Here is a 12500-nt window from a genome sequence, read left to right on the forward strand (position 1 = left end):
CGGTGTGTGCGTGCGTGCGCGTGTGCGCTAGTATTTATATGTATTTCTCTGTATTATTGTGTATTTTCATCTGTATGTTTATGTGCGTTCTCCTCCAGAAAAGGATGAAAAGGACCATGTCCAAACACCATGCCCCCGAGGCCATTGAAGCCTACTACCAGAGGTAGGTCACGACCTTTGGTGACGCCTTGGAGCCAGGTCCACTCCACTCCACCTGACCAAAACAAAATGGGGCGAGAGATTAGCCTTGTGTGTGGGTGGGCATCATTGACACATATAATCTCTTCCAAACAAATCACAGCTCACACCAGACCACCATCAACCAATCAAACACCCCCATCTTGTCACGCACACCCACACATGCACATAGACGTATGCATATACACACACACACAAACACACGCAGGCACACACACGCACGCACATGCACATATGGAAATGGACACACACACACATACACACACACGCACACACACACACACACACACACACACACACACACACACACACATACACACACACGCACACACACACTGCACCTGCTGAGCTCTCACAAAACCACAGATTTGCTGCATCAGAAGAGAGAGGAAAAAAAAACAAAAAAAGTTGCTCTTGGACATTTGCCCTGCCGAAGCGTATGGCGGGCTATTATCTGCAATTTCTTTCAGAACGAGGGCGGAAAGACGAAACAGACCGACGGGCTGCTGCGAAGCCTCTTTTGCATATCACAATTAGCTCGCGTGTTGCAGCCTATTAAGCCCCTTGTTTAGCGGGAATAGAGCTAGATAATGTTGTAGTAATCCACTTAACAACAAAAGCCCTCCACCATGATCTCCTCTTGATCTCTCTGCAAGCGAGCGAGCTACTGGGGTCTGCCGAGCAAGCGGAGTGAAGGGGTGGGCTGGGGTGAGGCTGGGGTGGGGGCTTCAGAAGGCAGAAGAGGGTTGGGTGCCTCTTGGGGATAGGTGGAGGTTGAACAAACAACAACAACAACTTTTCTTTTCGTCAATGATCTTTTATCTGTGAAGATCCTCATTCATCCAGGTAATCTTAGTCAAACCGGGTTAGTTGTAGACTTTTCATGTGGGCTTGTACAAAATGAGTCTACAACTGCCTACCACTGAGTTGCCTACAACTGAACTCTTTTGGTTGATAATGATCTTGTTGAATGTTTTTTTCTTTTGTGGTGGTGAGGATCAGATGTGTGTGAGGGGTTGCCGTCTCAACCGCAGCGAGTCTCTCTACCATATGACATCAGGGGCCCAGGCCATCGGGGACCAGAGCATGTCTTGGCTGGTCTGCTCCTCTCCCTGTCCCCCCTTTTTGTTGGCTTTCCTCTCTTCCTCCACCACCTCCTCCTCCACCTCCTACTCCTCCTCCCCCTCCTCCTCCTCTTCCTCCACCACCTCCTCCTCCTCCTCCTCCTCCCCATCCTCCTCCCCTGCTCACTTGTGTTGTTGTTTGTCCTAATTGAAGGTACCTTGCTGAGGCCAAGAACAGTCCCTCATCCCCTGTCCTGCTGGAGATTGCCAATGAGGTAATGACCACACCTCTCTCTCTCTCAATCTTTTTATGTCTCTCTGTCCTTATATCCCTCTGTTTCTCTCTCTATCTCTCTGTCTGTCTCTATGTACCGTGTATATCTAGCTGTCTGTTTATCTCTCCTTTTCTGTGCTTGTAGCTCTGTCTGTCTCTTGCTCTGTCTCTCACTTTGTCTGTCTGTCTCTCGCTCTGTCTCTCGCTCTCTACACACGTATTCAGCCTTTCTGCTTCTCTATCGGCAAACACTCTTTATTTTCTCTCTGAAGTGCTCAAGCAGGTCTGCAGCTGATTTTTGGAACAAACATAATTATCCGCAAAACACCCCCCACCTTCCCCCCCATTTCAAAGCCTTGTGTGGCATTTAAGATTTTTGCCCTGTCTGTTAGTACTTATGAAAATTGAGTAAATGGTTCCGCCCTTATTAACCAATTATTTAATGCAATTAGCCCCTGTCTCATTCAAGGCAGATGTAAAAATACTGTTTGTGTCATTACAATAATTGACATTCATAAATACAGCAATTAACAAAAAACACACATGATTGACAAACCGAAAACCCATTAATGCTATTACATCATTAACCCAAATAATTTTACATTGTTTGCTTTGCAAAATCAGGTCTGGCTTCGAAGGTGATCATTAAAACTCTCTAAATACGTTTCTATTGCTGCCAATAAAAGTGATTCTCTGCATAAATCACTTTTGGCATGGTTATCATTTGTCATTTGGGCCTGTGCTGCTCAAAAGGCACACCAAGCACAAAAAACACACACATTCACAAATAAAATATAACACCAGCAGACTCAAGCAACTAATCCTGAAAGGTAAACAAACAAAAAACCAAAGCCAGCTTGTAATTGGTCAGATCTCCTTCACATCACTCTAATTTCGTACAAAAAAACACCATATGTGTCTGTGGCCTGCACTATGTGTAGAACAGCCTTATTTTTGTGACACAGAATACTGAAATGCACCAGTGTAGCAAAAATAAAATTGTTCTAAGCACAATTTGGCTTTTCTCCCGTTTTGAACTAAAACAGTAAAATGGGGCTCATTTTATGATCAAAACAGTGTGTGTGTGTGAGTGTGTGTGTGTGTGTGTGTGTGTGTGTGTGTGTGTGTGTGTGTGTGTGTGTGTGTGTGTGTGTGTGTGTGTGTGTGTGTGTGTGTGTGTGTGTGTGTGTGTGTGTGTGTGTGTGTGTGTGAGTGTGTCAAACATGGCTACATTGACATGGAAGCCAAGGAAGAGATGATGGCAGCAAGAGTAGTAGTACTAGCTATAGATATAGGTCTGCTTTCTTTAAATTGTCCGACTGTGAAAAGGAGGCAGGAGTCAGACCTTGTGGGAGTTGAGTCCAGCGAGAGCGAGATGCATGTTTGCATTGGGGGGAAAAAAAGAAAGAAAAAAAACCGAGTTGAAGCCATGGTCATTAAAGTGTTACACACGGCCAAGTTCCTACATATCACATTAATAAGAAGGAATGGGGATTTCTGCATCCCTCTGTCTCTCTCTCTCTCTCTCCCTCTCTCTCTCCCTCTCTTTCTCTCTCTCTCTTTCTCTCCCGCTCTCTCACACTCACACACAGACGCACACACAGACACACAAACAGACACACAAACAGACACACAAACAGACACACACACAGACACACACACAGACACACAAACAGACACACACACAGACACACACACAGACACACACACACACACACACACACACACACACACAGACACACACCCAGAGACACACACACACACACACACACACACACACACACACACACACACACACACACACACACACACACACACACACACACACACACACACTTACTAGCTTGCTGTGCTGGGGGTCTCCTGTGCATTGCCTCTAGTCAGCAAATTAACAATTAACATTGGGTTACACTCTAGGTTTAATAGCTAGTGAAAAGGGGGTCGGGTGGACCTAAGGTGCCATGCATTTAAAAAAAAGGAGGGGGCGGTTCGCCGGTCCGTCGGTTGGTCCATCGGCTTGGTGGTGGTGGTGGTGGGGGGGGGGGAGTGTTGGCCTTTGGGATTGCTTTTAAATGCATCGCATAAAGCCACAAGACTCACTGTTTACCCACATAATAATAAAGATAAAGTGGGCTAACGGCGAGACCTTTAATCAGCTTGGCCCCTGGTGCTTCCTCCTGGGGCTCGTTGCTGCAGGTAAGATGATGCTCCCTCCCGCCACACTCCGCACACAAGCACCTACATGCCCACGAGTCGTATTAGGTAGGGGCATCATAATCAAAGTGACGGGTTTTCAACCCAGAATTAAAATGTGTCAGCGGGGTGCACAACGATGCTCAATTAAAAAAGGTGACCCGCAACGTGGAAACTCACCTTCTCATCAGCATAGAGGCTTAAGGGAGTGTATAGATTTAGATGTATGCAGGTTTTTACAGAGATTCTTTAAGTATATATCTTATCTACTCTCTCTGGGTTTATCTTTGGAAATTGCGTTATGTGCTGGTATTCAATGTGGTGTCTGTTACCTGCTCATCAGTGAGTGAAGGTGTCAAGTAGTGTGTGCAATGATCAGACATGTGTAATTGCAAATGCCCTAGAAAAAATACACTCTGTATTTTGACAACAAATGAGTAAAGTGACGTTTTCAGATTTAGCTACAGTTAAATAGAATGTCTTCCATTGGTAGGCAAAGCACACAGCACAGGCATCATAAATAGTTCAGAGAATTGGCACCAGTAGGTGTGTGACCCCCCTTTCCTGACACTCTGGGGGGCATTTAGTCCACGCGGGGAAAATATGGCTCTCATTAAACAGTGACAGATAAAAGTTAACAGTCATTACTCATTCTTTATTTTATCTTTTCTTTAGCGGAATACAATCAGCTGAGAGATAATGGTCTATGAGCCATTTAACAGATTTAATAGTTATTATAAATATGCTTCTTAACATTTACATAAAGCCACCTCTGGCTCCTCCTCTCCTTAGACTGCTAATTGATGTAGTGGAGATGGGCCTTTTATGAGACAGTATATCTCCAATAAGGAGTAACTATTAAAATTGATGAGAACTTGAACAATTTCTTTCTGTCGCGATGATAAGTGTGTATGTAGGACAGAGAGACACCCTGCGTGTGCCTGTGTGCTTGTCTGCGTGCATGTGTGCGTGGCTGAGGATGTCTGAGAGAGAGAGAGAGAGAGAGACTATCTGTGTGTGAGTGAGAGGGAAAGCGGCTCTGCCTGTGTATATGTATGTCTTGTTTTGCCCAACTGTTTATTCCCCGTTCTCACTATTACACGTTCCCCAGTTAGAATCCCAGCTCATACAGACCAATATTGTATTTGTTCTCAATAATAAATCTGAACTCCTGGTGGCTCCTGTGGTTTGTCACTGTAGCCACGGTGACTGTGCTTATAAGCAGGAGGCTACAGTACGTAAGCCTTACTTACAGTTCACGTTCAAGCTCAAGTGGAGGTGTCTGACTTTGAAAGGGGGGTGTGCTGGTGATTAATATGAAAATTAGCTGGATGCAAGTACCTGAACTAATCAGGCGGTCCATATTCAGGCCGGCCCACCTTGGGTAATGCCGCCATTTTTCATGTGTCAGCCCTGATGTGGGTTAGTGGAGCTGGTGGCGCGCAATTGTTATCCAGAGATTTCAAATGAGCAGGAGAGAGAGAGAGAGGTAGAGAGAGAGGTAGAGAGGTAGAGGTAGAGAGAGAGAGAGAGAGAGAGAGAGAGAGAGAGAAACACAATCAGAGACAATGAAAGCTAGAGAGAGAGAAACACAATCAGAGACAATGAAAGCTAGAGAGAGAGAACGAGAGAGGAGAGAGAGAGGAGAGGAGAAGAGAGCGAGAGAGAAAGGGAGAGAGAGAAAGAGAAACACAATTAGAGACAATGAATGCTACAGGAAAAGAAACAGAAGATTCGCTAAACAGGCAGCAGCAACAACAAAAACACAGTACAAGAGTCTCGTACTCTGCGGTACACACACAGACCTGGAGGCTACAGGAGGCAAAGAGCTCTCACTTGGATAGAAGACGAGAGGAAAAGAGAAAAAAAAAGAAACGAAACAAAACATCCTCCTGGATCCCTAATGAAGACGAATGCCGTCGCTGCGCCTCGCCGTAATAATTATAGACGTGTTTGGGTCTCGCGTGTGCTCGGCTGTGTTCTCTATGCAGAATTATGGCGATGTTAACAAATAACACCGCCGGTAAATCTCTTTGTGCGTTAGCGCAGAGTGCTTCCAGCGTCACCAGAAAAAGGATCACAGGAGAGATAAAATGGTACCAATCGCACCATAAGCCAGCCAAGGACTCACTTTTAGGCCCCCAATTATGCTAACAAGAGAAAAGGATGTTTCCCCAGCTATAATGATGCCCCTGTTTCATTGCGGCAGGGATCGGGTTGCAGCAGGTTGGCCGTGTTTAATATACTAAAGAGGCAGGAGGGGCTAACCGATAAGATATTCTTCCCCCCCTCCATGCGCGCGCGCACACACGCACACGCACACAGACACAGACGCACAGTTTCTGTTTTCTCTTCTCCTTTGTTCACTTCTTTTTTTTTTGCCCCCTCCTTTATGACCGAATTATGCACTCAGAATGTATATTGTATGTTACACTTTTGCCTCTTGTTGTTTTCCCCTGGTGTCCGTTGGAATGCACATCGTTGAATGATATTTCGATAATTAGCCCTGTATTGTTCCTCCGCGGTGAGGTGGGTTGTGCATGGTGGAACACGACAGGAGGGAGTCTGCAAGCTGCTGAGAGGTGTTGAGGGGTTGGCCTGCCTCCTTGTCTCCCCGAGCCTCGGCTTTGCAATCAGACCGCGAAAGAAAGGTAGAGAAAAAAAAACGAGAGAAAAGAAAATCTGACGCGAAGGGCCGCGCCACACGTCAAAACTCGGGCCTTGATCTCCTCGCCTGCCCCTCACAGGTTTTCAAGGTGTTTTAGCTTCAAAGGTGCGCCACAGCTACAGGTTCCTCCGTCTTTCCGCACGAGAGCTGCCCTGAACCTGTACTGTGACGGCAGCTTCAGGCAGGACTGTTTCCACCATCTCGCAATCCCTCGCCTCACAAGAGTCTTGAAGCAACCTGTTTCTGCAGTTCGTCTATGAACCATGGTGAGACCTGTCAAGTACGTTGGCACAGATGCATTCAATGTCGTACGCCTCATTTGGACTTTAACAAAAGGAGAGTAGTCTCATTGCATATCTTTAACTAGCATGGTTTCCTGGAAAGACTGTGTTGTTTCTTAGTTATTCAGCTTTCTTCTATGGCTATCGTCCCAATCTGGTGCCAGAGATACTTCGCTATCAGCTCTTTCCACCTGTGCATAAAAGAATTACCCAAATAAAAGCCAAGCCACCCACAGAATCCATTTAAGACACAAGTAACAACCATTGGAGACGCGTAATTTAAGCATTCCTAGACCAACCACAGAGAATCACGGAACAAAACAAAAGGTTTGTCTGCTGCCAATTAAGCCTGAGCTCCGTTGAGAGTCAAAGTGACATGTGAAAGAGGAGAGGATCATTTTGCTCTATTGAAAAGCCCAAGCCCTTCACACAGAATGCAAACGGGATTACAGGAAATGGCTATGGTGTTCGTAGTGGGAAAGCCACTTGTACATAATGATACAAGAATCGTCTCGAGTGGGCGTGATTTAAAGCGTTCACTTCACACACACACACACACGCACACACACGCACACACACGCACACACACGCACACACACACACACACACACACGCACACACACGCACACACACGCACACACCCATAACCCCCACCCTACTTCGCCATATTCTCTGTGGTTGTGAAGAAGCCCTCAACTCCACCCTACACCTCTCTTCTTTCCAACCCACTCCACCCTCTCCAGCACTCCCATCTCCTCCTCCCCTCCATTTTCAACGCAAGGCATGAACAAGACGGTACTGTGAAAGTGAAACAGAACACTGCTGGCCGCTTCTCCATTTTTTTCAGTTCTTTTTGTCCTTGTTTTTTCCCTGTTGTTGTTCTTCTTCTTCATGTTGTTGTTGTTGTTGCTGTTGTTTAGTTTGTCTTTGTGCTCTCCCCTCTGCTCTCAGGTGGACCTGTCGCCTGCCCTACTGGCTCGCCTGGTGGTTGAGCGCTTCTTACAGGAGCGAGAGGGCGCAGCATGTAAGTAGAGCGAGAGCCAACCTCCTCCATCCTCCTCCATCCTCCTCCTCAGCCACTCATCCCTACCCGCCTCCTCCCCCCTCCATCCTCTATCCTCCTCAGCCAGCTACCCCCTCCATCCTCCCTCCTCCTTCTCCATCCTCCACCCTCCTCAGCCAGCCACCCATCCCTACCCGCCTCCTCCCCCCTCCATCCTCCCTCCTCCTCAGCCAGCCACCCCTACCATCCTCCCTCCTCCTCCTCCATCCTCCCTCCTCCTCAGCCAGCCACCCCTACCATCCTCCTCCCTCCTCCCTCCTCCTCCTCCATCCTCCACCCTCCTGCTCCCCCAATCACCCCTGCTGCTAGTGCAACCCACACAGCCCTTAATGAGAGCCAGGCCCCCACCACCAGTAGTACCTGGGGCAGATGACTGACAATTAAGCATTGGGCAGACCACCCACCACTTAACTGCTGTTTAGATCAATGCTACTTCAGTTCATCAGCCTTATTTATAACCCCCTACCTCCAACCCCCGAACCCTGTTTCAATCTCTCTCTCTCTCTGACTCTCTCTCTCTCTTTCCTCTCTCCCTTTCCTCCACTCTCTCTCTTGCCCTCTGTCTTTCTCTGTCTATCACGCACATGCTCAGTCACACACATCCAATCCTCCACACCTTTCTCTCACTTTCTCTCTCTCTCTCTCTCTCTCTCTCTCTCTCTCTCTCTCTCTCTCTCTCTCTCTCTCTCTCTCTCTCTCTCTCTCTCTCTCTCTCTCTCTCTCTCTCTCTGTCTCTTCGTTTCTGTGTCTCCCTCTCTTTCTGCTCTCATGTCAAGTCAGTTGAACTTGCAAAATTAAATTGTGGTGAAAGAGGGAGGGAGAGGTGATCCTCTTGGTGCTTGTTACTGACAAGAACTGACTAGAACAATAAATATGACCAATAAAAAAAAAATGGTTTACAGGGCGTATTTGCTATTATAAATGGATTTATTCTTTAGGTTTATTTTTGCACATGCATTTCTGAACAGTGGTGAAAATGTGTCCTAATGTCCAGAAAATGTCCCTTTATTCCCACACTTATGTTTTGTGGTTTACATGCAGTAGGCAAACATATTTTATTTATTAGACACGAAAATCACTCAATACAAATAGCAAGGAAGCGTTTATAAAACAGACTTCAATTTTATAGCAATAAGCAGTGGTTTGTATGCAATATACAAAAAAAGTAATTGAGAGTTGTTGAGATTGAGTGCTGAAATGCTATACTTGTGAATGATTTCATATTGACCAAGGAGCAGCTATTTAATGTTATGCTGTCCGTGGTATGTGACCTCTGCATTTTGCCGTCTAGTATGATGATTTGAGTGCATTTGATGGGTCTTGAAAAGCAAAAAGGGGAAAAATTGAACGAGAAGAAATCCCCTTTCATTTCATTTTTGTATAGTGTGAACAGCATCTCTGATGGCGTAATTCAGCTGTGTGTTGTGTGTGTGTGTGTGTGTGTGTGTGTGTGTGTGTGTGTGTGTGTGTGTGTGTGTGTGTGTGTGTGTGTGTGTGTGTGTGTGTGTGTGTGTGTGTGTGTGTGTGTGTGTGTGTGTGTGTGTGTGTGTGGGAGAGAGAGAGGAAGGGCATGTCCTCTTTGTAGCTCTTTTGGAAAAAAAGAAACATAATTGTTTGTCTGAGTTGCTATTTGTCCTTGTCTCTCTCCATGTTGCCTTTTTTTCCATCCTAACCCTCATGTCATTGCCTGTAGGTTTTGTCTTCCCTTTCTTTGTAAAGGGCCAGAGCTGTGTGCACCAGTATCTCTTGTTTTGCTTTCATCCTTTGCTCTCTACCTCTCTTTCAGACACGCATACACACACACGCACGCATGCACTCACACACACACCCACACACACAGACACATACACACACACACACACACACACACACAGACACATACACACACACACACACGCACACACGCACACGCACACACGCACCCCCACCTCCCCAAAACCACTCATATAGGGGGCTTCAATATCATTTCAATGGACACATCCTGGCACGAAAAAAGGCGTCAGTTAGGTGCTTTATGGGTGAATCACATGATGTCAAAACTGTACGCCTTCGATTTAATCAAGAAAGAGATTAAAGTGGATGTGTGTTATTTTCAACTTCGCCACGGCACAGCCATTTGTCAACGTCAAGCCTGTGATTGCTTTGGACCCGGCGTTATCCAGCGCTTGTCAAAATAGTAGTCCGAGCCGCTTCCCTCATGAGCTGCGGCAAGCTGCTGTGCTGCTACTGTGGAGAGAGAACAGGAGGGCTGTGTGTTCCAGCCAGGGGGATGGCTAGAGCAGTGGTTCCTAACCTGGGGTGCGGGCACCCCCTGGGGGTGCGCCAGAGATTTCAGGGGGTGCGCGGGATTTTGATTGTGTTGAGGTTACGACCGAAATTCTGCTTTGGAACATTATAATTAGGGCGATTTAAGACCAAATTACACGTCTTTGGTCCCCATTTAAAGTCATTAAGGTATTGATTAATATTCCAAGCAAGAATCAAGCAATGAATCACTTAAAATCATTTTTAGTATGTATACACATGTAGAAGTTTGGGTAGGGGGTGAGCGGCATGTCTCCGGCACAGGAAAGGGGGTGCGTTAAGAAAAAAAGGTTAAGAACCACTGGGCTTGGGGAGCGTCTGGAGCGCGACATGTCTGTATTGTGTTGTGTTGTAGAGACTTCACCGGAAGCAGGTGCCAGTATCATGTGGAGGACAGCCAGAGATGGTGAAAAGGCAACCTAGAGAATGGTTGGTATAGCCAGGGAAAAAATGAGCTATTTTGTTATTTTGAAACATCGTTAATGTTTTTATGTAAGTGTTGAATCTCTCATAATTGTTGCAATAATGGTTTTAATCCAGCAAAACAATATTGTCATTTGGCTTTCATTAATATTCAGTTTATTTTTTATTCAGTAATATTATTGTATTAGTTGATCTGTTGTATTTTCCTCAAGGATATACAACGCTTTACGTTTATTTACACAAGGTAGTGAGCTCCTCTGTGAACATCTTTTGAATAGCATGATGTGTTCAAAATATATTTTCCCTTCGGCAGATGCTAGTAGTACCTCTGATGTTGCTAATGTTGTCAGCTCTGCTATCGGAGGCTAAGCTACCTCGCTAACAGCTGAAGCTGCTACAGTATCTGACCATCCAGCCGTAGTGACTTCTATTCTGACACCCTCTCTCCTCTCCTCTCCTCTCCCATCTCAGCGGTGACCCGGCTGGCCTTTGGCAATGAAATTCTGTGCACACGGTCTCCGGTCTCCCTGGTCAAACCATTGAATCTCCCTGTGTGTATATTAGAGTTTTGTAATGTGTTTCCATTATGAAACAATGCAGGGATAATTGTCTTTGCTGGCAATTAGCTAACAGGTTTGTTCAGGGCTATTGGCAGACACATCCATCACTCCCCTTCCCCCTCAGCCCTACGACCTTACCGGTTGTGTGTGTGTGTGTGTGTGTGTGCGTGTGCGTGTGCGTGTGCGTGTGCGTGTGCGTGTGCGTGTGTGTGTGTGTGTGTGTGTGTGCGTGTGCGTGTGCGTGTGCGTGTGCGTGTGCGTGTGCGTGTGTGTGTGTGTGTGTTACACTGTGTGCTTGTGAGTGTGTATGCCTGGCAGACTGCGTGGATCAATAGACTTCTATATAAGGGACATTGCTCCTGACTTGGGGAGTGACTTTCGCTCCGGCCAGCGCCATATTTCCTTATTCCCCCGGCCTTCTCCTTTGCATTAAGGAGACACAGAAAATTGTGCCTGTGGGACCGTCGAATGTACATACAATCACTGGTTTCAGATCAATATGTAGTTATAAATGGCCCCGGCTCTTTTTCTGGTTTCAGTGGGTGGATTTGTGTCTCTTTTCTCTGTGTGTGTGTGCGCGCGCGCATGCACATGCGTGTGTGTGTGTGTAACAAGCACATCTTTCCCCACTGTCTTACTTTCTCTCTGCCTTTCTCTCTCCTTCTCTCACACAGACACGCATCAAATTTAGCATACTCATTCAATGTAATCAATATGTTTAAAGCCGCCTCATCACATTAAAAAAATGATATCAACATCCATAATGCCTCTTTTTGTGATGCAGACGAGGGAATATTGATCCAGCTGAATATCATGATGTTTTGCGAAAGCATTTGTCGCATAGCATATACAATTTCTGATGCACAATTATTTACAGAAATTATTGAGATTTAAAGATTTATGTTTTTCGGTTAAATCATTGTTTTGATTTTTTTTTACCAGCACAGTGGGCTTGTAAGTGTTCACCTTAATAGGAAAATAGTTTGTAAAAATTGTTGAAGAAAAAAAAATTGTCAATCAGTACAGTGGATGTGCTGAGACGCAAGCATTTAAAAACCCAGATAAAGTCTCTAAATATACTGTGTTGGGGCCTGGGCTTGGGCAAATAGTTTTAATTGTTACTGTACCTCTACTTGAGACCATTATGTTTTAAAGCGTCAAATTTGCACCGCCATGTTATTGCTAGTGCATGCTGTCAGATAGTGTGCGACTTCCATTGAGCAGATGGCAGTCTTTCTCATTTCTCTTTCTTGCCGTCTTTATTCCTCTTTCTCTTTTCTTGTTCTCTTGTTCTTGTTCTTTTCCTCTCCTTCTCTCAGCGTCATTTATCTTCCTTTTTACTCCTGGTCTCTCTGGCACTCTGTTGTCTGCTCCCAGACTTTATTTGTCTACATTTGAAGTTGGGCTAGATTTAGATTTAAGTTTCTCTCCTTTTGACAGGGAGTTGGCCGTTTGACCTTTTCCCCCATTTT

General features: G+C 45.7%; 1 protein-coding gene across 2 annotated transcripts in view; it reads left to right on the forward strand.

Annotated features, from left to right (window-relative positions):
* Nucleotides 1-12500, forward strand: part of cdin1 (CDAN1 interacting nuclease 1) — a 93910-nt gene that overhangs the window by 21071 nt on the left and 60339 nt on the right. For both annotated transcript variants that reach the window (XM_063183547.1, XM_063183548.1), the window contains 3 exons: nt 99-163; nt 1477-1537; nt 7630-7702. In XM_063183547.1, coding sequence (XP_063039617.1) covers nt 99-163; nt 1477-1537; nt 7630-7702 — 199 coding nt within the window. The remainder of the gene's footprint in view (nt 1-98; nt 164-1476; nt 1538-7629; nt 7703-12500) is intronic.

Source organism: Engraulis encrasicolus, chromosome 19 (genome assembly GCF_034702125.1).
Source record: "Engraulis encrasicolus isolate BLACKSEA-1 chromosome 19, IST_EnEncr_1.0, whole genome shotgun sequence".
Taxonomy (NCBI): Eukaryota; Metazoa; Chordata; class Actinopteri; order Clupeiformes; family Engraulidae; genus Engraulis; species Engraulis encrasicolus.